The sequence below is a fragment of the Balaenoptera ricei genome, chromosome 7 (genome assembly GCF_028023285.1).
Source record: "Balaenoptera ricei isolate mBalRic1 chromosome 7, mBalRic1.hap2, whole genome shotgun sequence".
Lineage (NCBI taxonomy): Eukaryota > Metazoa > Chordata > Mammalia > Artiodactyla > Balaenopteridae > Balaenoptera > Balaenoptera ricei.
The window spans coordinates 115,737,784-115,763,269 of record NC_082645.1 but is presented as its reverse complement, the minus strand read 5'-3'; the positions used below and the strand labels follow the sequence as shown (position 1 = coordinate 115,763,269).

The 25,486-nt window shown below is 44.0% G+C and overlaps 1 protein-coding gene across 1 annotated transcript; it reads right to left on the bottom strand.

Annotated features, from left to right (window-relative positions):
• Nucleotides 1-477: 477 nt before the first annotated feature.
• On the bottom strand, nucleotides 478-24,342 carry SPP2 (secreted phosphoprotein 2). The gene is made up of 8 exons (XM_059927506.1): nucleotides 24,264-24,342; nucleotides 24,040-24,164; nucleotides 17,119-17,241; nucleotides 15,907-16,014; nucleotides 10,202-10,256; nucleotides 9,383-9,433; nucleotides 7,099-7,194; nucleotides 478-499 (listed from the first exon to the last, which is right to left on the bottom strand). The coding sequence occupies exons 1-7, from the start codon at nucleotides 24,334-24,336 to the stop codon at nucleotides 7,109-7,111; spliced, it is 621 nt and encodes a 206-aa protein (XP_059783489.1). The 5' UTR covers nucleotides 24,337-24,342; the 3' UTR covers nucleotides 478-499; nucleotides 7,099-7,108.
• Nucleotides 24,343-25,486: the final 1,144 nt, after the last annotated feature.

Sequence of the window (25,486 nt, the reverse complement as noted above, 5' to 3'; positions counted from 1 at the left end):
TTTCCCAAACATTTGGTCTAACACATTCCTGTCACTTTATTCTGGAGGCAGAGAATAGGATTAAACAAACACTAAGCCTGCAAGGTTCAGTCTTTGCCTAGTGATAGTCATGGGACCTGAAGCAGGAGTCTGTCGGGTCGCGTATCTGGCAACAGAACACTCTGATTTGTGATGTCAGCGTGTACATGGGGATCGTTCCAGCCGGTCCCCTCCCTGAGCACCGCTACCTTGCGCTAGCTCAGCCTGGCACTGCCTTTCCTTGGGGGCCAGCAGGCCCACGGGCAGAGACACACACTGAGTGAACTCTCCTCATGGCATTAGCTTCTCATCTAAAAATGTGAGAGTTACTTCTATTAAAAAAAAAAAAGAAAAGATCAAGGGATGAAAGAAAGAGGAAAAGTAAGCCATTTATTATCGACTGGAACTGATCAAAAGAAAAATCACACAATTTTAAAGTATCTTTCTTCATTGGACCTTCTATTCCTTCCAATGCATTTTGCTGTTAAAAGAAAGAAGAAGGGGAGCATTAGACCCTATGGCACTTCACACTCTTACTATGGAGGCACAGGGCCCAGGATTCCTGGGCGCTATTCGAAAAGGAATCCAAGAGTGCACCAGAGACTAGAGCAACTATGCAAAGCAGTCAGTTCCTTGAACAAGGAAAAGGGTGAGAGACACCTGCAGGGAGAAGAGGAGGTAATGGAGTCCAAGGAATGGAGATGAAGGCCCAGAAAGGAAGGTCAAGTCCCAAAAAGGGAAGGGTCAGTGGGTCCCCGAGGAAAGGCTGCAGCCAGGTCCTGGACTCAGTCTGGTCTAAGGAGGTGCTGGTGGTGGGAGGCTGTGAGGGAGGGAATCAATCAAGCCACTTAAGAAGAGACTGGCTGTAGCTGTGGTCTTTTGAAGGCTGGGGTTGGAGGTAGGACTATTCATTCATTCACTCATTCATCCGTCTATTCGTCCATTCAGTAAACATGTGTGCATTGAGTATCCACTGGGGCTTATGAAGATTAATAAAGCATAGCCCCAACCTCCAAAAGAAGAAGATAGAAATCACAGGCAAGTAGAGAAGACAGAGGCAGTCAGAGGACAGAATAGTAAACGCAATTCCAGATTCCCACGTGCAGGAAACCTTGGGGAAAAAGGTTTCTGCAGAAGACGTGTGAGCTAGACTCCAAGCACAAGCTGGGAGGCAGGGTTAGTGGGCCTGGGAGTGAAGGTCAGACCCAGACTGGGGGCCATGGAACAGTCAGACGTGTGAGTCTTCCATGTGAAGCAAAGGCCAAGAGAAACCAGGGACACAGACAGGGACCCTACCATTGCGGGGAGTGCCTGATTTCTCGTGTCCCAAATCACTAGTGAGTTTAGATTCCACCTCCCAGGTGATCGGGACTTTGACCTGTAAGGACTGATGTTAAGATAACTCTGGTGACAGTACAGAGGTGGCTTTTGAGACCATCAGGAAGATGCTGACCACCCCAGGCTAGAGTGATGAGGCCAGAACATGGTGAGGAGGGTCAGAGCCAAGAAATATTTCAGAGGAAGGACGGGCAGGCAGGACACAGTGACAGCTGGATGAGGGTAGGGAGGAGGTCCAAGACAAATCCGTTTCCGGTCTGGGGAGCTGGAGGCTGAGTTGGATACAGGAGGAAGAGTAAGTTCCGAAGGGAAGAATTCCATTCTGAGGATGTTGTGGAACATCCGGGTGCTGTTTAATCAAGCCTGGAGTTCAGGTTAGAGGGACGGTGTGTACATAGTCCCCAGACAGGTGGGCCTCAAAGCCCTGGGGTGCCTGGGATGACCTAGGAGAGGGAGGACGGCGAGTGGAGGGAGAGCCAAGGCTAGAGCCCTGGTGACCATCACCACCATTCAAGGAGCAGGAGGAAGAAGAGAGATCCACGAAGAACAGAGACGTCTTGGCCAAGAGGAGGGCCAAGGAGGCCATGTCTCAGAGGCCAGAGGATTTCAGGGAAGAAGGGAGTTCTCATCAGCATCAAATTCTGCCACGAGGTTCAGCAGGAAAGGGATGGACAGGGACCAGGCAGGAACAAAGGGTGGATAGAGAGCAGGGCAGAGCCAGTGCCCTGAGAGAAGGGAGAGGGGGGGTCGTGGAGGCACCAGGTACAGAGATCTTTTCCTTAAAGACCAGATGGAAAGGAACAAGAGGGATTACAGAGAAACTAGGGATAAACTAAGGGTAGGGAGCCCATTGTACAGTAGATACTCATCAGTCACAGAGATTTGTCTACTTGCTCATATTTTACTTGTAACCTCCAAATCAATACTCCTGGTGCTTCTGAGTCATTCTAGGATGTTCACAGAGTGACAGAAATTTGCCCACGTTCCCAAACGAGCTCATTCAAGGCCATCTGCCCCCTGTCTCTGATCCCATGTTGTAAACAAGTGTCCTCTTGCAGTCTACTTAGTGCCATGTTTTTTGCATGTCTGTACTTTTTCTTGGTGATTTTGCTGTTTAAAATGGCCCCCACGTGTAGTCCTGAAGTGCTCTAGCGTCCTGAGCGTGAGAAGGCTGTGATGTGCCTTGCGGAGAAAATACATCCATGAGATGAACTTCCCTCAGGCACGAGTGACAGTGCCATTGGCTGTGAGTTCAGTATCAATGAATCAACCATATGTATTCAATAAGACGTCTTTCAACAGACACACACATAAAACAAGCATACTGATTACGGGACAAAATGTGACCAAAGGCTGGTAGGAACCTAACTGTGTATTTCCCACAGGAGCAATGGTTCAGGATTTGCTGATTCAGCGTCTGCAGCAACTTTATAGATCATCACTACAGTGAGTAAGGGGAACGCACTGTGCTTGGTGGGGCAGTTGGTAGGCACGTGCAGTGACGGAGCATCAGAGCAGGGGGTGAGAAAATCCAGCCACACACGGCCGGCTTTCCACCTCCGGGCACTGGCTGGGCTTGTCTGTCTTATGTGTGGGGGGCAGGGAGGGAGGGTGTCTGGCTCCCCCAGTGGGTGGGCTGTCATGGAAGATCATGACAAGAGGTTGTGACTAATAAGCTTCATTTCTGAATATTGAAATCACTGAACAGGCTCACGGAAGAGGCCCAGGTTTTAGGGTCACCCCCCTACGTAGTCGCTGGCGGGTACGTATGCTGTCAACATTGCCAGTCAATTCAGGTTTTTGCCTTCCAGGTGTGCTTTACTCCGTAGGTGCTTCACCCAACACATGACAGATGTTTCTTAAACAAATGATCCTTGAGGTTTTGCCCTCTTGGGCTATTTTCTAAATGTGTAGATATTGACATGAGGTCAAGTAATCCAGGAAGAAAAAGAGGCGCTTTGGGGACAGACAGACATCGGGAGTTAATCCTAATCCAGCACCAGCTCTGAGAGGAGGGGCCTCCAAGGCCTCAGCTTCCTCATCTACAAAACGGAGATACAGTGATAAAACTTCACTTAGATGGTTGCAAGATTTATATAAGGCAACGTAGGTGGAAGGTCCAAACACAGACCCAGGCAACCTTAAGAGTTCTGATCTTCATGTGTGCAGGGCCAGGAACGAAGTGGGGATTCGATGAATATTTTTTGGACAAACTGATAAAATCAGGAGACTGATTCTTTTCACCATGCAGTTATTGACAAAAGACCTGTCTAAGAACTGCCTCCTTTGCTGCTCTTGGACACGTAGCCTAGGAATTCCACACTAATTGATGATTGCAACAAAAAGGAAAGAGTATCACTCACGCTGCTGTGGTTTGGGTGACGGCAGTGTGGTTTGTGGCCTTCAGGCCACTACGTCATGCAAAAGTCAGAACTAGGCCAGCTATAAAGATCAAGAAAGTGTGAGACTCTCAAACAGATTTCTTTCGACATGAGAGCTGGGACCTGATTTTCCCCTGTTCCTATTTTAGGGTAGCAAATAAGAAAAAAAATCTTAGACCTCTTTGTTTAAATACTCCCTTTCACTACCCACACCTACATATTAAATGATTTTCTAGCAATCTGAAAGAATCCTAGAACAGTGGTTGTTAAGTTACAAAAATACTTCCTCAGCTCCTAATTTGTTGCAGAAACTGAGCTAAGCTCTGAGGATTCTGTGATTCTCGATGAGCCAAAGTCTCTGCCTTCAGAAAGCTCCCCACTGGAAACATGTCATCCACAGTTTGAAAAGAGGTGTCCTGAACTTGTTCCCACATTGGTTCATCCCTTCCCTTCAACCTGAGGGAACCCTTATTATAGTCTAGGCACTATTTTTAGCATTAGGAACTAGACAACGGATATCGTTATTAATAACTTAGTATAGACATATTATTAATCGTATTTTTCATGTTATTAAACTAAAATAATAAAGATGACAAGGTAACACATCCTAAAAGAGCTCACGGTCTAGCAGGGACAAAAGCAAATAAAATAAGAATCATAAATCTTTGGAGAACTGAGCCCGAGAGTTTAGGGACTATGTCATTCTCACGGCTCCTAAGTAGCAGAGAAAGCTTGGAAACGGATTCCAGACACAGTGGATAGGCCTCCTCACTGGACCCGCTGTGCTGGCCTTATCTTAGGATTCTAGGAAACTCAGAGCACAGTGTGGAAACCGGCCCTGCTGAGGGTCAGGGGAGGGCAGGGATACAGCTGGGACATCAAGGTCAATGTCCAGGCCCGGGCCACAATGTTTGGCCTTTAGTCTGTGCTGCCTTTAAGGAGACATTTTTTTAAGTGATCAATTTCTTTACAGAAGTCAGATCATAAATTTATATTGGGATATATGTATGTGTATACATATACATACATATATACGTTTATATATATGTATACATATATATATATATCCAATATAATCATTAATAAATAACATACAGCCAGTCCATTGAGAATTCTACTTTCTCCCACTGAGGATGTTCTGTGAATCAAAAAGAAATGATTTAAGTTTATAAAAAAAGAATATGCTGAGTCTGCTTCTTTGTGATGAGTACTTTCTTGATTTCAGCCTGAAGCTGGTTTTTATTTTTAGGGTGTGTATAGATTCAAAAGAAAACCTACCATTTGCATCTTTTATCCAACACAGACTCACTGGTAAATTTCCCTTCGATTTTAGTAAAATGTCAGTTGATCTCTTTCAAATTCCGGTGGGTAAAAATTTATCATCCTAGGCTTAGTTGAATTTTTTGATAACAGAAGCTCAAGAACCCAAAGTGAGAGTCTGTCATCCACTCAAAAAATACTTCTAGAATGCTTGCGGGGTGCCCTGCTCTGTGCGGGGCCATGGGAGATGCCGGTGACAGAAATTATCTCCCTCCTCGCCTCGGGGGGGCCTGGTGGAACCAGACGGAGCAGAGAGGGAACAGGTCACTGCAGTGCCCTGTGATGAGGGCTTTAGGGAGGCCCATAAAGGGATGTGTCTCTGACGTGGGGAGACCCCTTGGGGAAGAAACACTGAGCTGAGATGTAAGTGAGGGGGAGGAATTAGCCAGGTAGACATTCCAGGTAGAGGTCTGAGCAGGAAGAACTGCAGGTATTTCAGTTTTGCAGGAGCTTCAGGGCTGGTGGCCTTGGGAGAGATGAGGCTGGAGAAGTGGGCAGGGGCCGGACCACGAAGGCCTTTGCAGGCCACGCTAGGGAGTTTGGACTTTATCCTGAAGGCATACAGTGTTATGTAAACTGTAAAACCTGTGAAAGCCCAAGCTTCATGATTAACGTGTGTGTGTGTATGTAAAAATGAATGTACACTGAATCCATACCTATAATTGCATCCAAAGATTCCTTTTAAATGTGCCTTTTGTCATGTTCCTTTAGTACTTGGGAGCCTTTAAAAAGACAGAGCTGCCTTGGCTCTGGTCCCTAGTAGCTGGGGATTTATATATGCATGAGGCAGTGGTGCTCAGTGTGGGTTTGCAAAACCAGGACTCAGCCTCCAGCACTGGGGCAAATAGGCTGTTCTTCCTCCTGACTCAGGGTCTGCCTCTGCTTTGTTATATAAATGAAGTGAGCATTAGGGGGTTAAGTGGAGAAGGATCAGTCTCCTCTGCATTCCCAGATAAACCTGAGGGCAGTGTGCAAGGTGGACAGTGTGGAATCAGGACCCGAGGCAAGATCTCAGGCAACAGGTCAGTGGTGACAGTGGTGAAATGATGGGCTAAAGCCAGAGAAAATGTGTGGACCCCTGTGGATGTCGGGAGAAGACGAAGGGTAAAGAAGGGCCAACGATTGTAATAACCTATAATGGGAAAGAATCTAAAAAATATATATATAAACTGAATCACTTTGCTGTACACCTGAAACTAACACAGCCTTGTAAATTAACTATACTTCAATAAAAATTTTAAAGAAGAGCCAATGATACTCTAAAATTTTGAGCTGGAGAAAATTCAGTGGATGGTGATGTCTTCTATTAAGACAGGGAGCTGAACAGGAGGCTAGTTGAGCTTCAGAAGCTCAGGGATGCTCACGGCAACTGCATCCAGTGGGCGGTTGATATAAGAGCCTGGATCTCGGGATAGAGTAAGGTGAGCAATGTGTATTTGGAAGCAACTGTACATCAGTGATCAAGTCAGCCAAGTGGAAGAGATGACAGTAATCTATAGAAGAAGGAAAGGACTGGGCAAAGGAGACCAGACAAATGGTCACCAGGGTTGAAATGACTGATCAAGAAAAGGAAGGCAGATTAGATGCTAGAGATCTGAAAGATTACTATCCAGTTTGCAAAACGCAGAAAAGTGAATGGGAGGTGGGGGCAGCAGTCGTAGACCACAATTTTGTCAAGACGCTGAGCAGAGAAGGAAGAAGGGAGGGAAGGCAGCTGCTGAGATGGGGAGACTGGGTCAAAGAAAGGGGGCTGTTCTGTTTGTGGTTTGTTTTTTGTTCTTAGAGTAGAGAAATTTGATCACATCAACCACAGCACATACAAAAGCCATGGGAAAAAGATTGAGGGTGCGAGAATGAAGAGACAGTCGAGGATCAGTATCTGGGAGGAGAGAAGAAAAGGTGGGAGGCCAGACAGGAGCTGAAGAGCAGACTACAGACGTTGGAGGTGTGGGAGCAGCAGCTTTAAGACATCCCCACCCTCCAAACCCCTGCTGGTAGCTTCTATTTCTAAATACACGTGTTTTTAGCTGTGTCCCCTTACCTCAAGGCTGTCACTCAAAGCCAGTGTTTACTCTTGCTCTGGGCCACAGGTTCAGGTTCCTTCTATTTCCAGAAGGAAAGCCCCTTCTCATGATCTCTGAAGATAGAAAGGGGATATACAGGCTCTGTCATTCACATCAAAATCTAAGCCAACATGGACTCTGTGACTATAAATTAATGAGAAAGACTGTGACCAGCACCCCCAGAGCCCCTCCTGCCAAGAGGCTACCCAAGAACACGATGACCTCATCTTGCTTATCAAGTTCTCCCTCACTCTCGCCTGCACAGTGTGACAGCTGAACCCACTGCCGTAAGCCCTCGAGGGCAGGGACTGTCACATTTATCTTTCAGTCCTCTGAGGGATCTGCCCAGGGCTTGTCACACACATTTGTTGAATTAAATTGAATTGTCATGTTCAAAGCAGTCTCTGAGATGGCTGCACCTCTGCGTCAATGAAGGTCCCAATGCCCAAAATGTTTTTAGAATTCAGCTCTGGAATTACCTTCCAAGGAATATAAAAAGGATCAGTCGCATTAATTTATATCCATATAATATTTTTTTTGTCCCAAATGACATTTTCTCAGTGTGGTAGCCAGCCTCAGAGATGGCCTGCTGGTATTCACACTCTCGGGTATTCTCCTCCCACATCGGACCAGGGTTGGTCTGCGTGATTAATAAACTATGCAGAAGTGATGCTATATCCCTTTCAAAATTAGGTAATAAAAGACTGTGCCTTCTGTCTTGGGTTCTCTGTTGCTTGCTCATTCTCCTCTCTCTCTCTCTCTCTCTCTCTCTCTCTCTCTCTCTCTTGCATCATATTCTCTGGCAGAAGCCAGCTGTCATGTTTTGAGGACATTCAGACAGCCCAGTGGAAAGGACCATATGGTAGGAAACCAAAGCCCTCGTTCCAATAGCCCCTGAAGAATTGAGGCCTGCCAACCACCATGTGAGTAACCTTGGAAGTGGATCCCTCAGTCTCAGCCAAGCCTTCAGATGAGATCACAGCCACAGTCAACATCTTCTCTACAACATTTTAGAGACCCTGAGCCAGAAACACCCAGCTAGGCTACTTCCAGGTTCCTGACCGTCAGAAACTGTGAGATAATAAATGTTTGTTGTTTTAAGCTGCTAAGTTTTGTGGTAATTTGACACACAGCAATAGATGACTAATGCACCCAAGTTGGTTATTAATCTGATTAACTGAATTTGTTTCCAAAATTAAATCCAAGAGCACATGTTTTCCATCACTACAGAGATTCAAAAGAATGACCCCTAGACTCGGAAGTTAATTCCTAAAAAAATTGTTCAAAAATGTTCTCAGCAGTGGTCACATTGTTAGAATAACTATATTTCTCCCAAAGTGGCACATTGGAGGAGGTCTAAACACAGGCCTTTTTTTAAGCAAGCCTCAGATTGTAAGCTTTAGTACTTCAAATAAATTAGGAAAAAGCCTAAGGAGGAGCTCAATGAAAGAGCTCAATGAAACATTAATATCTGTGTTATTCATTTTAATGGAGAACTCCGATCAGAGGGTAAATTTCACAACTCTTCTGTAAAGCAGCAAGAAAAAAACAGAGGCTTTAGAGTCTGACAGGTCTGTCTCTAAGTCCTGTCTCTGCCCCTCCCTACCTGGATCAAAGTCCAACATTGGCTGTGTAGCCTTGGACAAGTTACAGAAACTCATTAAGCCTCAGTTTGCCCATCTACAAAATGGGAAGGAACATAGTGCTGCCTCTCAAGATGGTTGTGAAGTTGAAGGAGAAAACTGTCAAGCAATTAGTAGAGAGGTAGTATTTTGTGTCTACAACAAACAACATGAGTTGTTACTCATTTCTTCTGTGTAAGCAGGTAATACACCTGGTTTACAGTGCTGTCATGAAGGTTAAATGAGAAAACTGATCGTAAAAGGGAGAAACTAAATAACTGTTAGTTCTGTCTGCTTGCTGAAAAGTACAGTTGAAGTTGGAGGGCAAAGAGAAGTTTAAAAGAGTTTGGGTTCCTCAGAAAATGCTCCAGATTGGGACAGGAGGCAGGTGAGTGCTGATTTCCTCAGCTAAATTTGATATTTTGATTCCTGACAAATTTCAAGTGAGTTTTGATGCCTCAAAGTTAGCTTTTCAATGATTTGCAAAACTGGTTTATGAAGGAATGTTCTTTTTTTTCATTTTCCCTTAAAATATTTTGCATTTCAGGGGTTTATCTCTTATGACATGGCTTCAGCAGAGTCTGGCTTGATCAGAAAAGGATGTGTTTGGTGTCCTACAGAAGAAAACAGGACCACTTACCAAGTGACCGTTCATAAAATGGCTCACTTCTGGAGCTGTCAGGAGTGAGACCTGTAACGCAGTAACAGTCATAAGGCAGGCCCCCTCTGCCCACTTCTGGAATGTTCTATGATTTTATTACTGATGCCACAAATACGCTTTTCCAGCAAGGAAACAGTGAGAGATCACCAAAGAGTTTTGCTGCCATCGGCTCCAATAGAAAAAAATCCCCCTATTTACCTATTTTGCCAATAGGCAGAAATGTTTCCTAAGCCATAGAACACTAACCCAAATGAGAGACCACTTCAAATGAGAGACCACTTAAGGGAAAAAAAGAAAGCCCTCCCTCCCCCAAGCAAGATTCTGAACGGGATGGTCACCTGTGGTCTCATGGCTGGAGGATTACAGAATTCAGCCCCAGCCAGTCAGAGGAGGTTTAGTCCAGATCCTTCCACCTACACATTGTTGCATACCTGGCTCCTAAAACTGGTCATGCACCCAGGAGGGAACAAGCATGTTTAGTTGGGGGACCCTCTTATGGTAAAAACCACCTGTCCTGCCTAATTGGTAGAGATGTTGGGACATGAAATGGAATCATATATGGAAAGGCTCTGCATAAATATAGAGCTGCCTAAATGAAGAGTTGTAACATTATTGCCTACTGTTAAGAAAGGAGGAAAAGCAAATGTTTATTTTCTGTGATTTCTGTAATTGTTCAAAGCTTATGTACAGATATTTCTAGTTTTAAATGACTCCCTGATAGAGAGCTTCAAGATGAAGTTGATTCACAAAATATATATATATATATATGTATATTAAAAAGAACAGATCTCAACTTACCAAGCAGATAATTGTTTCTTGATGTAGAGGATCCCAAGATATCCCCCCAAACCATCTAAGTAAATGTAGGCATTAGTATATATCAGCACATGAAAGAGAGAAAAAAGGACACTGCAAAATATGCAAATATTATCAGGAGGACTCAGATGTATTATATAATTTATTTTTAATGAAATAAGGCAATATATTATATTAAATAACTTTATATGGTATTGAACATGTATGTCTAAAAAAGCATGTGGGGAAAAGCAACTTACATGAAGTTTAAATTGTCTAAAAACGTTTCCACTGGACTCAAAATGACTCCCAATTGTTGTGGACGAGAAAGACGGAACCTCGTTATATGGACTTGCAAATCAACTGTGTTTAGGTCAAATTTGTGAGTTTTCTCTCTATGAAGTCCCCATATGTGTTCAATTAAAAAAAAAAAAAAGTGTGCACGAGTAGTCTTCATGAAGCCACTGAAAGCCCATAGTCACAAAGTAAGGTGGCTGCTTGACTCACAACCTTTCTACCAGGTGTCTGGGCCACCTACATGTTACCCTCTCCATCATGAACAGCCAGTTAGCCTGCTGGCTTTTGTGAGAGTGATTGGTCTAGGAGGTGGCACAGTTTAGTGGGGGAAAGAATAATCTTTTCAATAAACGGTGCTGAGACAACTGGGTATGCACATGCAAAAGACTGAGGCTGGACCCCTTCCTAATCAATATGGACCATGGATCTAAATGTAAGAATCACACAAACAACAAAAGAAAAAAATGGATCAATTGGACTTCATTAAACTTTAAAACTTTTGTTCTTCAAAGGGCACCATAAAGAAAGTAAAAAAAAATTCACAGATGGGAGAAAATATCAGCAAATTGTGTATCTGATATGGAACTTATATACAAAATATATAAAGAAGTCTTACTACTCAACAAAAAAAGACAAATAACCCAATTTAAAATTTGGCAAAGGAATTTTTTTTTTTTCTTTTTTGACCACTTTGCACAGCTTGCAGGATCTTAGTTCCCCAACCAAGGATCAAACCCACGCCCTCGGTGGCAGTGAAATCGCGGAGTCCCAACCACTGGACCGCCAGGGAATTCCGACAAAGGATTTGAGTAGACGTTTTTCCAAAGAATATATACAAATAGTCAATCATTGCTCATTAGGAAAATGCAAATTAAAACAATAATGATGCACCACTTCACACCCACTAGAATGGCTAAAGTTAAAAAGACAGACAATAATAAGTGTTGATAACGATGTGTAGAAACTGGAACCCTCATACATTGCTGGTGGGAATGTAACATGGTACAGCTATTATGGAAAACAGCTTGGTAGTTTCTCAAAAAGTTACACATAGAGTTACTTTACGCCCCAGAAATTCCACTCATAGGTAAATACCCAAGATAAATAAAAATATATGCCCACAAAAACTTGCACATGAATGCTCACAGCAGCATTATTTACAATAGTCAAAAAGTAGAAACAGGGACTTCCCTGGTGGCGCAGTGGTTAAGACTCCACGCTCCCAATGCAGGGGGCCTGGGTTCCGTCCCTGCTCAGGGAACTAGATGCTGCATGCCGCAACTAAGAGTTCTCATGTCGCAACTAAGGAGCCCGCCAGCTGCAACCAAGACTCAGTGCAACCAAATAAATAAATAAATTTTTTTTTAAAAAAGATATGTATAAAAAAAAAGTAGAAACAACCCCAATTTTGATGAACTAATGAATGGATAAATTAAATGTGGTTTATCCATACAATGGATTATTATTTGACAATGAAAGAAGTACTGATACATGCTATAACATGTATGACCCTCCATACATGCTAACTAATATAAACCAGTCACAAAAGAACACATACTGTATGTTTCCATTTATATGAAATGGCTGGAAAAGGTAAATCTATAGACAAAGAAAGTAGATTAGTGGTTACTAAGGGCTGGAGAGAATGAGGAACAGGGTCAGGCGTCTTGGGATTTCTTTTCTGGATGACGAAATGTTCATGATTTAGATACTGATGAGAGTTGTACAACCTTATGAATATACTAAAAACCACTGAACTGTACACATTAAAGGGGTGAATTGTATGGTCTGTGAATTATTGGGTTGGCTAAAAAGTTCGTTCGGCTTTTTCTGTAACATCGTATGGAAAAACCCGAACGAAATTTTTGGCCAACCCAATATATTTCAATACCAGTGTTATTAAAAAAGAAAAAGAAAATGGGACACATGACCTAAGACAGGACAACGGGAATAATACCAAGAGGTACCTCCAGCTGGAGCTAGAGAGAAATGCTCTGTTTCCTCCTAAGTTTAGAGGATATGAATCTGGAGTAGCTTGTAGTCTTGCCTCCTGCTACAAGGAGAAAACTCATCTGCAGTAAGGGGAGGAGGGGCGGAGAAGGAAAAAACTGAATGTGGCACAGATAGTGTTGACAGTCACTAGATTGAGTTGTCCAAGAGGACAACTCCTCCCTCTCCTTCCTGGGAACGTGAGCCAGGGAATTATCTCATTTTGGCTTAGGCCACTTCTAGTTGAATTTCTATCATTTGAAATGGAAGAGAGTAAATAAATGAAATGCCTGTAACTCTCCTCCCCTGAGCTCAGAATTCCTGTTCTCTCTTCCTCAGTTTCTCCTTTTGCACTGTTTTGGGTCTCATAGTTGAAACTCTAGCCAAACCTCATCTCATCCACTTGAAATCAGAAGGATTTGTCCAAAATCAAGTCCATTCATCATCCTACAGATGTTAGCATTTCATCGTGTGGTTGACTGAAGTGCCGTATAGAAATCGTTCATTCTCTACATACTTCTTTTTCAAAATTAAAAAAGTAAAAATAAAAACTGCCCATAATTTAAATATTTATTTGGTTAAGAGAGGAGAATATTAGCAATTTTAGAAATTTATTTGTTCAAATCATTTTACAAAGCATTTATACTTATTAAAATTATGTAGTGGAAAACCCGAATGTTTTTATATTAGAGACGCTTTCTCTCATTGTATGCTTACCAGATATTTTCCATTTGAGCTAAGTCCTATTTCGTAATAATTAGGATGTTTGGTCTTATTCTCCATGGCTTCCATCTTTCTTCACATTAGATTCCTTTCTCTGGAAATTCTTTTACTATCTACATATGTTTTTCAAGTGGCCTTTATGTTCATTACTCTGGGATTTTTTTTTTCAGTTTTCTTTCTTTTATTCCCTACTTCCAACAATGATTTATTTGTTCTATGTCTAAATCCATTCCAGTCAATTGTCTTTCATGTTTGTAGCATCATCATTTATTTCACTGAAAATGGTTTACAGCTGTCGTCTAATTTTTCTTCTGTTTCATGTAAGAAATCTATTTTAGTGCTGCCAGGAATTACTTTAAATCTCCATCTGCTTTCTTCTCTTTCTTTCGAATTGCAGAATCCTTTAATTTAAGGAATTTTTTCTTGCCTCATAATCCTTTATGATCTCCTAATCTTTGAGGCAAAGCAACCTGGGAGTTTATTTTAAAATCTTGTTTGTTTCCGGGACTAACTTAGCTTAGTATCAGAGTCTTCTTACAAAACTTGCGACTGGAAGAAAAGTGAGTAGTCTTCAGTCTGCAGTTAGAAAGTTGCAATAGGTTTGTGGGTTGTGCAAACAATCAGAATCAACTTTCCAAATCAGAGATGGAAGAGGGGTTAAATTAGGGGGCCACTTATTAACTTCTAATGTGCTAAAGGTCATAGAAGAACAGGCATCCATTTCTCTCGACATTCACCACTAACTCCTAGCTCTACTTGGCACTCTCTCTGCCCTGCCAGCCTCCCAGTGCCCCCATCCATTCTTACCTAGTTCCAGTCTGTTCTTCACCTATTCTGTCACTTCCCTACTTATAACCCTTGAATAGCCCCAAGCCAAGGACCCTTGACATGACCCATGAGGTCCACCTTGACCAGGCTGGTGTCCTCTCCAGCCCCACCCTTATGCCTCTCTTCTCATATTTTTCTCCCAGTCATGATGGATTTCTGTCCATTTCTACCCATCAGCTTAGCTTCTCTCACACATCAGGGAACTCCATCATGCTCTCCCTTGTGCTGGGAATCTCCTCCTCCTTCCCCTCCACACCCTGTGCCCTTTGTCCTGAGGTCACCCACCCTCCAGCCCCCCGGGGAAAGCTCGCTCTCACCCCACACGCTATTGCATCCTCTTGCTACATGCTCCCGAAAGCTTGCCTGGTAGTCAGGGTAACCCCTGCATAATGGACACCCCCAGACTCATCCACAAACCCCACAAGAGCCAGAGCAGTGTTTCTCTTGCTCTCCACTGTCTCCTAGCTTCCCCCATATAAACCACAAAATCAATACGCACAAAACGCTTGTGACATGATGCTTGGTCCCTGTCACTTCTGGGTTAGTTTGGCCAGGCGTGCGCCATTGTTTCAGCTGTGAAGCACGCCTCACTTCCTGGATACTTCACTGGAGTCGAGGCCCTGGATACCTGAACTAGCACCAAGGAGATAGGATCCGGAAATCTCCTGGGGATTGACCCTCAAACGTTGCCGGTGAGAACGAGATTGATCAATAACCTTATGCTCAACTGAACATTTTTGCAGAATTCTCCTTCCAACAGTGAAAACACCCCTGCAACAGGAGTTTCTCACTCCTTCCTAATTCTAAAATGGACTTCCATATAAAATATGTAAGACCTGGGTATGTTCATAATAGAGGAACATTACTTTTTTGTGTAATTCTTGAAGTTGAAATTGTATACTCTTTTCATGTAATTTTCACTGCAGATTTAAATCTTGAAAAAATTAATAAAAATATAAGTAGAGAAAGATGTCATTGGACAGATTTGGCTGTATAATGGTAGAAACATTTTTTAAGTAGCAGTCAAAGATATTATCCATTATGAATAAACAAATAACGTAATAGTTATGTTTTTATCCCAAATTAGAGTCTAGAAACTTCCTCCTCATATCATATTCTTGACAATTTCTTCCTCATTTTTCTTGTATTCATTCAAGTATTGACTGAGCATCTACCCTGTATCAAACATTGTCCTAGATGACAAAACAAACATTCCCTGCCCTCATTTGATGTACATTCCAGTAAGGAAAGCAGTCAATACACAGACAAATAAGTAATATAATTCCAAGTCAGAAATGTATATATTACTGATTTCACAGTATTATTGCAGATGAATATCAGTGTAATTGAAGGAAAAAAGATGTGTCCTGCCATTTACCAAGCATCTATTACATGTCAGATTCTGGACCAGATCTTTCACATCCACTGACTTACTTGGTTTTCTCAACATCCTATCGGGTGGTCTTTATTACTGGCATTTAACAGATGAAGAAGCTTCAGATCATGGAGATTAAATATCCTGACCTAGCTTGCAGAGCTGGTAAATGAACGCTGATGTATCAAAAATGCCCCTCTTCATTCCACTAAACCACAGAGGCAGTGAGATGCATACTTAGATCTAAAACTTTGAAGATTTGCTCATTGTTATTTTAAGCTCACATCCTTGATCTTAGGAAAAGAGAGAGACTTGGAAGCAGTAAGGGATATTGAACATGAGATTGCAGGTGTAAAAGGGAGATGCCAGCTGAGTAAGCAGAGCTATACCTGAGTGACGCTCCAGCTACTCTATCACACCAGCCTGCCTGTCACAGACCCAGGCAGACCCTAAGAGGTAGGTACTGCCCCAAAGGATGCCGAGCCCCTGCACTTACCTCTTCACTGCTGTTAGACTCGGAGCTGGAGGACCAGTGGCAGCGAACCCACACGTCCTGCACCTGCTCAGCAGACACCCGCACGGTGCTTCTGCAAACAGCCGCTGGCTGGAAAAGGGGAACCAGTGAGTTCTATGCCCGGCAGCTGGTAAAAATGGTTAGGACCTATCTAAGAAAGCAGGCAACACCATAGGGCTTGACACAATAATGCAGACAGAAAGGAAAAATTCACAGAGACATTTCATTTTTCCAAAATGAAAATTTCTCAAGACCTAAGCAGAAACAAATGATGATTTAAATATGTCTTAGACTTTTGCTACATTACAAGTCCTGAGGGAAAGCTAACGTTCCCTTCATGAGCACTGAGTGGGGTCCCTCGAATGGTTTCCCTTTTGAACAACAAGAAATGGGAAGGTCTCCCAAGGACTCTGCTCTGCTCTCCCTCGGCCTCAGATTTCATTAGAAACAAATGCTAGTGACACTTGGGTTTGGGACCTTTGTGAAACAGAGCCACAGTGAAAAGTCTCACGAAACAACAAAACAACGGGTCCTCTTTTCAGGATTGACATCCCTGTGTAACGACCCAGACATCACAATGAGAAAGTAACAAAACCCTGAGACCTCGTACATCTGAACGAGAATGCCTCGGAGACTGAATTTGGGGTGACTCCCGTCCCTGGGGTTAACCAAGCATGGGGCCATGTGCTGGTCACTGGGGAAATGAAACTGACCATGCTGTGGTCCTGACCCCCATGGAGCCCAAGCTGGTGGAGGAGACAGATTTTATACAACAGTCAACTATAAAACAGTGCACCTCACACCAGGAACACAGCTGGCATTTTGAATTCATTTAAAATAGAATTTGAAATGTCTCTGGGATTTTTCTTGGCTATTGGCCTCTTTGTATTCACTTTGCCTGGAACCATCATTATCCTTATTTTTAAACAGCAGAAAACTGAGGCAGCAGGGGTTAAATAATTTGCCAGGATTACTCAGGACTGTGGACTCCAGAGCTCGAGTCCTCGACCACTGAGTCACGCTGCCCCTGCCCAGGGGACAGCATGGGACAGTTAGTGGTGCCTCCAAGGGTGTCCAGAAGCCAGGCAGTGGCCAAGCCCTCGGTGTGGCTTTGAATCAGGTCCCAGTGATGTAGGAAGACAGGTGCTCCCTCGCGTTGTTTTCTGGGCTGGTGGCCTTTCCCCCGACTCTTACCGCGTAGTAGCCCCTCTGGAAGTCACAGGTGGTGGGGTCTTCCCTAGAACCCCTCCTGCACGTCGTCTCTCGGATGCCGAACTCTATGTCCATGGTCAAGCTGTCCTCATCCAACATGTTGACCTTCGTGAAAACAAAGCGTCAGTTTGCCACAGATGTGTTTCTGAAGGTCACACGCTAGAAATGTGTCTCCCTGCACGAGGAGAAAAAGTGACAGAATACCCCACCACTAAAGCTTTCAATTGCAATCACCCAGTTCCACACCCTCATTCTGAAGACCAGGGGAAGAAGTGCTTTACCAACGGCTCACAAGACTTTGCTGAGACAATAGGACCACAACTCGGGTGTCCTGACTCCACGCTGAGCACTGCTGCTGACGACTTACATTTACGGTGAAGCCTCAGGATTTACAGATTCCGTATTTGCAAATCTGCCTACTGGCTAAAATGTACGTCTACCCCAATCAGTACTGGGTGCCCTCACAGCCATTCATGAAGACACGCTGGGCGGCAAAGAACTTGAGTCGCCAGATGCACGTGGTCCCGACCGGGGTCAGATAAGGCGACGCTCAGCCTCTGTCTCAGCAAGCGGACCGTACACAAGTCAATTTCATGGTCTATTTTGTGTCACGGTTTTCTCATTTTTGTGCTTTTCCTTGGTGATTTTGCTGTTTAAATTGGCCCCCAGGCCTAGTGCTGACAAGCTGTCTAGTTTCCTAAGCACAGGAAGGCTATGATGTGCCTGACGGAGAAAGTACACGTGTTAGCTGAGCTTTGTTCAGGCCTGAGGGATAGCGCTGGTGCAGTGAGCTCAATGGTAACGAGTCACCATGTATATTAAATAAGTCTTTAAGTGGAAACACACATAAAACAAGGGCACATATTGATCAGTTAACCGAAATACTGTGACCAGAGGCTCTCAGAAACCTAACCCTGAATTTCCCCAGGATAAACGGCTCGGGATTCACTAACCCAGCGTTCGCGGAATCTTTATGGAATATAACTGCCGCAAATAACAAGAATCAACTTATTTTAAGTGTCAACGTATTTATGAGATTCAGATTTAATATCTAATATGTAAAAATGATCAATAAACAGGGTCATAAATAATGGCAAGGCTGAGTTTTTAGTCCTACTTGTTTTTAGAAAACTCGGCTTGTATCAGTAGTCCTCATCCTGTGTCAGAAAGAGACACAAAGACCCACCCCCATCCCGAGCTTGGATCTGGCCACTTATTCCAAAGCAAAATCAAAGTATTTTAAGTGTCATTTTCCTAAAAGAATGCTCCATACTATCTTAATAATGCCTGAAATAAGTAACTAGCAAGTACATCTCTGCTGTACAGTGTTAACCAGCCCTGCTTCCCGGTTGATCAGTTCGGATCTATGAACAAGATTACACAGTTTTCCACTCCTTTCCACCAAGGGTGGGATACTGGGGGTACCTTCCAAACTTCCTGATGGGTGTGCTGTTCTGATGACACGGACGTCTCCTGACTTAACTAAATGCCCACTGTGTGCCCTGCACCCAAAGCACAGCAGGGAAGACCCCACGGAGCTTAGATTCTACCTGGGGCAGGGTGGTGAGGCACCACACAGCAAACACACTAAGGAAAACTGAACAAGGACCTTCCAGATGGTTATGGGGTTAGGAGCAAAAAAGCAACGTGGCAGTGGGGATGGAGAGCAGATAGTTTAGACGAGGCGCCTGAGAAATCTTCCCAAGGGAGGCGTATTTAAGCTGGGACTTCAAGGATGGGAAGGAGCCCATCGTGTGAGGAAAAAGCAGAGCCAATGTCCTGGGGCAGAACAAGCCCAGCGGTGGTGGTGAAGCAAAATGAACAAGAGGAAAACCAAACGCCCTGAAGTTGGAAAGGAGTGTGCCAGATGGTTAATGGTCTCATAGCCCATGGGAACGAGTTTTGATTTCATTCTCATTGCAATGAGAAGTTCTCAGAGGCCTCTAAGAGGTAAGATCTGAGTCACCATGGCTGCTACAAGGAGAGCACACGGGGACAGGTGCAAGATGGCAGCAGGGAGGTGGGCGCCACTGCCCGACCCCACCCCAGGCTCCCAAAACTCCTTCCCTTTGAGTTCTTGAGCCCATCCTTTGGCAAATTTGAGTCAACCCACACATTCACCTACTGCCCAGTGGGGAGAGAGGTGGTGACAGCACTGTGACAGCACAGACCTCTTTCAGGTAGGGAGTAACGGGATAGTTTGCTTTGGAAATAAGTGGCCAGCTCCAAGCTCGGGAGGGGGCATCTTTGTGTCTCTTTCTGACGCAGGATGAGGAGTGCTGATACAAGCCGAGTTTTCTAAAAACAAGTAGGATTAAAAACTCAGCCTTGCCATTGTTTACGACCCTGTTTACTGATCATTTTTACATATTAGATATTAAATCTGAATCTCTTAAAAAAAATTAAAACCTCTTCAGCTGGAGCTCATCAAGCCGGCTCTCCCCCCCAGATCATGCTTCCACAATTTCGTAAAGCAACCTGATGAAAGCAAACTGGCAGGACAAAAGCTTAGTTTAAAAGATGAAAATGCAGGGGGTTTGAGTACTGATAATTTTAACTGTGAGATGATTTTGCAAACTTTTTGCATCTCTAAGCACTTTTAAGCATCCTTTCCAGAATATGGAAAAAAGTCAAATAGCTCTGCTTTTTCATTTGAATTCACTTTCAGCCAGTGAATTTACGCTCTGTGTTCTTTGAAAAAGGTAGGACAACCCAAATACTCAACCATAATGAATCAACTGGTGAAAATCCCAAACCCAGCGTTACGGCTGAAATAGATCATGGTCCTTTACAATCGGTGTTACAGTGTGGTCCTGTTTTTTTAAAAAAATATATTTTATACCCACATATGAAGAGAAAAAATCCAAAAAGACATCCTGCCACATGTTCGTAGTGGGTGTCTCAGAGGGCTGGATAATGAATGTTACTTTTGGTTTTCTCTTTCTTATTGTATGCTGTGACTCCTTATAGTGAGTATATTTTGATTTTTTTATTTCAAAAAGAAATAAAAATATACAAGCCATAAAAAACCCATAACAATTCCTTTTGGAGAGTACAGTGTTTAATGTTATGTGTCAATTTAGCTGGGCCACAGTGTCCAGATCTGTGGTCAAACATTGATCTGGATGTTTCTGTGAAGATGTGTTTGGATGAGGTTAAAGTGGTGTACTTTGAGGAAAGCAGATTACCCTCCTTCGTGTGGGTGGGCCTCATCCAATCAGTTGAAGGTCAGACTAGAACAAAGACTGACCTTTTTCTCAGCAGGAAGCAATTCTGCCAACAGACAGCCTTCAGGCTTGAACTGCAACGTCAGTTTTTCCCTGGGTCTCCAGCCTGCCGGCCCACCCTGCAGATTTTGGCTTTACCAAGCCTCCACAATAGTGTGGGCCAATTCTTTAAAATCAATCTCTCCCTATCTCTGTCTCTGTCCCTCTCTCTTCTCTGCTTCTCTGGAGAAGCCTGACTAACACAGTGATCATTTAGGTTTTTCAAACTAAGCCCTTATGATTGGACAAAAAGTAAAGCTCAGGTATAGCTGCCTAGCATAACGTAGAAAGCCAAAAAGCAAAACGTGCAAAGAAGAGGAAAGGTAGAAATGGACAGAAATGGGCATAGACACATAAAGGATCCCAAAGCTTCCGTGGCTTTGCCCCAAAGGTCCCAGAATCCATCTACTCCTCACCCTCCCCACGCTAAGAGGCTCGGTTGCCATTGGTCACCATCTGCTTCCCACAGTTGCTGTCTGGGCTTCCTCCTGGCACCCACTCCACACAACAGCGGCAGAGATCTTAGAAGGTCTTCTTGCACTTTATTTAAAACCTCCCCTCAACTACCCCCTGCAGGAGGTCCTCCCACGGCTGGAGGTTCTCGTCACTGAGTGAGTCTTAGCTCAAATATGGCGCCTCTGTGAAGACTTCTGTCCCATCTGACAGCTACCCCAGCCCAGGCCCAGGCCCATCCATCATCCTGTTTTATTTTCTCCACAGGACTCTCCACTCTCTGAGACTACCTTCACTTTTTTATATAATTTGCACCCCATTCCCCCTTCATCCCCTCCCCTCCTCTCCCTCCCCTCTCTCTCTGCAGTGGTATCTGAGCTCCATGGGAGCACAGCCTGGTCCGGCCTCTCTGTTCCTCATCCCCAGCACGGGGCCTGTGTCTACCTTTCCTTTCTCTGCTTGTGTACATTGAGGGAACAGTCTGTGTGTGCCTAGTGTCAATGTTGGAACAAGGAAATCATCGTGGCTGAAGTCACATTTCCCCATGCTTTCCCATCCTTTTTAAACTTGGAGCCCAAGAGTTAAGTTACTTACAATCGATTGCAAGAGTATTTGATCCAACTCCCTGGTAAAACCCAGTGGTCCTTAACCCTGACTACACTTTAGAATGACCAGGAAACATGTAAGAATATGAGCCCCACCCTCAGGGGTTGGGATTTAATTAGTCACCATCCTGCCTGGACATCAGGAGTATTTCAATCTCCCAGATAATATTGATGTGCAGCGGGGTCGAGAACCACTGGGCTTATGAAGCAAACTCAGGGATAAAGTAGCGGGGCCGGACCCCTCTCCCTAAGCCCACTGAACTCTCCCCCAAACCTCCTGCACATACACAAACATGACCAAACCACTTATTTCCTTCGGACATACTCCTAGAAATGAAACTATGAGATCAAATGTTATAAATATTTGCTATTTTTAATGTTTAACATGTTTATAAACATGCTTAACAAATTACATGCTTGCAAAGATAATTTTACCAAATTACATTTTCTCTAGCAGTGTTTGAGATTTCCCTGTCACCTTTTCCCTGGTTATTTTCATTCTGATTTTGTTGGCTGTCGGAGAAGTGACATATTTTTCCCAATGTTTCGAGCTCAGTTGTATTACTATTTTGTGAATTGTTTTGTACCCTCAGGGTCAGTGATCTGATCTGTTCCCTCATCTCTTTCCTGAGGACTTTGCTTAGCTCTGAGTGGATCTCTCATGGCTACTGTTACGAAGGGAATTGGCATATTTGGGGCCATCTTTAGGGCGTTTAGAGAAGGCATGACTAACGCATACAATAAAGCAAAATGTGAACCACTTCTAAGAAGAAAGATGTATCACCAGGACAGATCAAAGTAAGAGAGTTTTCCCTCCATTGGGAAAAGAAAGGAAGTTTTCATGGAAGGGACATGGTGAATGTAACTTGGCCAATGAATTTGAATAATGAGAAAAAGCTGGAAAGAAACAAGAATAGGCAGAATTCCAGATAGAAGAGCAGCGTTCAGGATGTGGAGGGGCATCTCCTTTCTGTGTTCTCACTAAGGATCACATGCCCACATACATAGGTGTGTTTCTTTGCAGGTGCCTGTGTGTCTGGGCTCAGGTGTCTGATACCAAGATGGCCCAGGCACTGGAATGTTCTCTGGATGACTACGCCTCAAGCTAGCTCATCTCCACTGGCCAGATTTCCATGGTGTCAGTAACCGGTTCTCTCGGGACCTGTCCTCTTATTCACTTAATTAACTACTAACTTTCTTCTGTAGCAAGCACTAGCTAAATTACAAGTAAATCTAAACTCATTTGCAAGCTTGGCAAGAGGACACCGATTGCCCCACACCACGCGTGGATTTCATTAAATGCAAAAGATGGAAGCCCAAACAGCCAGTGTACGAGGGAGGGGTTCTTTATTCTGTCCAGTCCTCCTCCAGAAGGAACTCACCCTCTGACCTGGCAGCTGACCACACGTATCTCGCCGTGCTCCCGTACCGCGACAGCCAGGCCAAGTGACCCCAGTCTGGCCACAGCAGCCTGGTTCTGGGCTAGCTAAAGCATCATCTTCGAGACCAATGACCCAATTAGAAAAGACAACTGGGACAATTCAATTAATTTCCTGGGAATCTGGAAATAAGAAACTGAGCTAGTTTATGAAGGAGATGGGTCAAGATGAATGTACTGTATTTGGAGACTGGAGCTATGGAGCCGTGAGCTGTGTGCCCTTCACAGGAGGAGAGGGGACTAACCAGGTGTGTGCTAAGGTGGTGCCCGGCAGGGATGGGAGAGGTGAGCGTGAAGGTGGAGAGGAAGCAATGGCCTTCTGGCCTCTGCGAGGAAGCAGCCGCTGCATGGACCCCTGGCCACATCTCCACAGTTCGCAGTTCCCAGGCGGCCTGTCTGCAACGAGTTCTCATTTGTAGGACCAGGAACTTTGCAGAAGCTCCTCACCGCCCATCTTAACCTAAACTCTCTGGCAGGTATCTCTGCTCCCCCCCCACTTGCACGGGCCGATGAGCAGGCAGTGAAATCACCCGGGGCCCAGCCGGGAGGGAAGCGACCTGCAGTCTAGTTTCTCATTTCCTTGGAAGGATAATTCTGTGTTTCTTTCTTTGCCAATCATGGCCTTAGTCATTGGAAGCCCATGAAAATTCATCTTTTCCCCATTTCCCCAAGCTAACAGGAAACAGACTATTACCAAATTGACAAAGCAAAGTGGATTTCTTTGGCTCCAAAGCCAGAATTCATTTCCTATAAGTATTAGGAGCAGAACTGCTGAACTTGAAAAAGTCTCATTTCTAATAAACAAGCAGTTTTTAATAAAACATCTCAAAAGGAACCATGGGGGCTTTGGGTCCAGAAGCAGGATGTGCAGAGGGTAACATCTGGAAATAGGAAATGAGGCCAGAGGGAAGAAAAATGCAAGAAGAATCAGGCATCCGAAGTAGCTTTGAGAGCTTTACGACAATAATTATAATTAAATCCTTTCTCTATCAAAAAAAAAAAAAAAAAAAGAGTGCGAAAGAGATGAGTAGCTATTATCTTTTTACACTGGAAAATTTTTAACATGTAACCCAAAAAAGGACAAAAGAAAAAACCAGAAAGCAGTATAAAGAGGACTAGAGAAGACATACCGGGCACTTACTCTTCTAATTGAGCTTCTGAACGCCCGAAACAGATAGGGGCTCAGCGACTGGGAATTCACTTTTGCCACGGAGGCGCTGACAGCTTCCCTCAAGGAAGACGGGTCATAGTCATACACGGGAAAACCTGGACTCACAAACACATGGGGATACAGTGAGACAGGATGCATGGATGAGGACAGCTTCACATCATCAAGGGAAGGTGGCCTGTCCCCGAGCTCCTTACCTGCACAGTAGTGGAACCAGTAGTTCGTTCCAAGGACAAACATAATCAACACCTTCATCACCATCTTCTCCATTCTGGGAAGGATAATTTCAGTTCCGATCCTGGGAGATTGTGTCTATGTGTTTGGGGGTGACCAGTCGTCCTGAAAGCAGCTCTTTATCAAGTGTGACCTGGCTTGCTCTCTCCGACTGAAGCGGTCTGCGGCTTCAACAGAGACAATTGATCCTGCAGTCAATATTTACTGCTGCCTTTTCCTAGGGAAAGGGGACAGTTTGAGGCCACTTTTGAAGTTTGGACCTCAACATGGGACTTTAGCCTGCAGCAAAAGCCATCAAGAGGCGGGGACTCCACATGCGCTGTTTGTTCTTCTCTATTTTAATTTCATCCACATGGACTGCCTATTTCTCTTTATTTTCATTTCATTTTTGGAGGGAAGGGATGCAAACTTACTTTCAACAAAACAGTTAATTTTACATTATTGTCTATTTAATTCCCTCTCATATTCCTAAAGATCCTGCAGTTGACTGTTCATAAAAATCGTGTGGTTATTTCATGATCAGACTGGAAATTATGACTGGAAAGGAGAGAATTTAATCTGCAGGACTTAAATATGCCAAACAAGTTCACGTGCAATAAAAAACAGTGACATGCCTCCGTGTCCACCAACCCTCTCTGCTAATGGGCGTTTTCGTATCTCACTTGGATGATAAGGTATTTGCATATTGATGAGTCTCATGCACTATAAGATCCCAAGGTAGTTTGTGAATCATTAAAAAGAAGAGACACTTTATAGTAAATACAGGTTGTGTTACATGCAACTCATGGTGCTCTCGTTCCTTGAATTCACGCATAAGAAGCTGTATTGTCCTGGGGCTCAGAAATACCTGGATCAGAATCCTGGCTCCATACCTGTCAGGCATGTACCCTTGGGCATGGTACTCAATGTCTCTGAACCTCAGCTTCTTCACCTATAAAATGGGCATAAATGGTTAGATGTAAAGGTGTATTATTAGGGAGGCACAGAGAGAGAGAGAGATTGATTTTAAGGAATTGGCTCATGCAATGGTGGAGACTTGGTGAGTCCAAAATCTGCAGCGTGGGCTGGCAGGCTGGAGACCCATGGAAGAGTTACAGTTTTGAGTCCAAAGGCCACCTACTGCCACAATTCCTTCCTGCTGAGGAGATCAGTCTGTGTTTATTCCGACCTTCAACTGATTGGGTGA

What these genes read in the sequence shown, in the direction of transcription:
- SPP2 (XM_059927506.1), bottom strand. Translation starts at nt 24,336, where the DNA reads ATGGAGAAGATGGTGATGAAGGTGTTGATTATGTTTGTCCTTGGAACG. An exon ending in CTGGTTCCACTACTGTGCAG is followed by an intron (nt 24,165 to 24,263) that starts GTAAGGAGCTCG and finishes TTGTGAGTCCAG; the next exon opens with GTTTTCCCGTGTATGACTAT. An exon ending in TCAGAAGCTCAATTAGAAGA is followed by an intron (nt 17,242 to 24,039) that starts GTAAGTGCCCGG and finishes GTTTTCACGAAG; the next exon opens with GTCAACATGTTGGATGAGGA.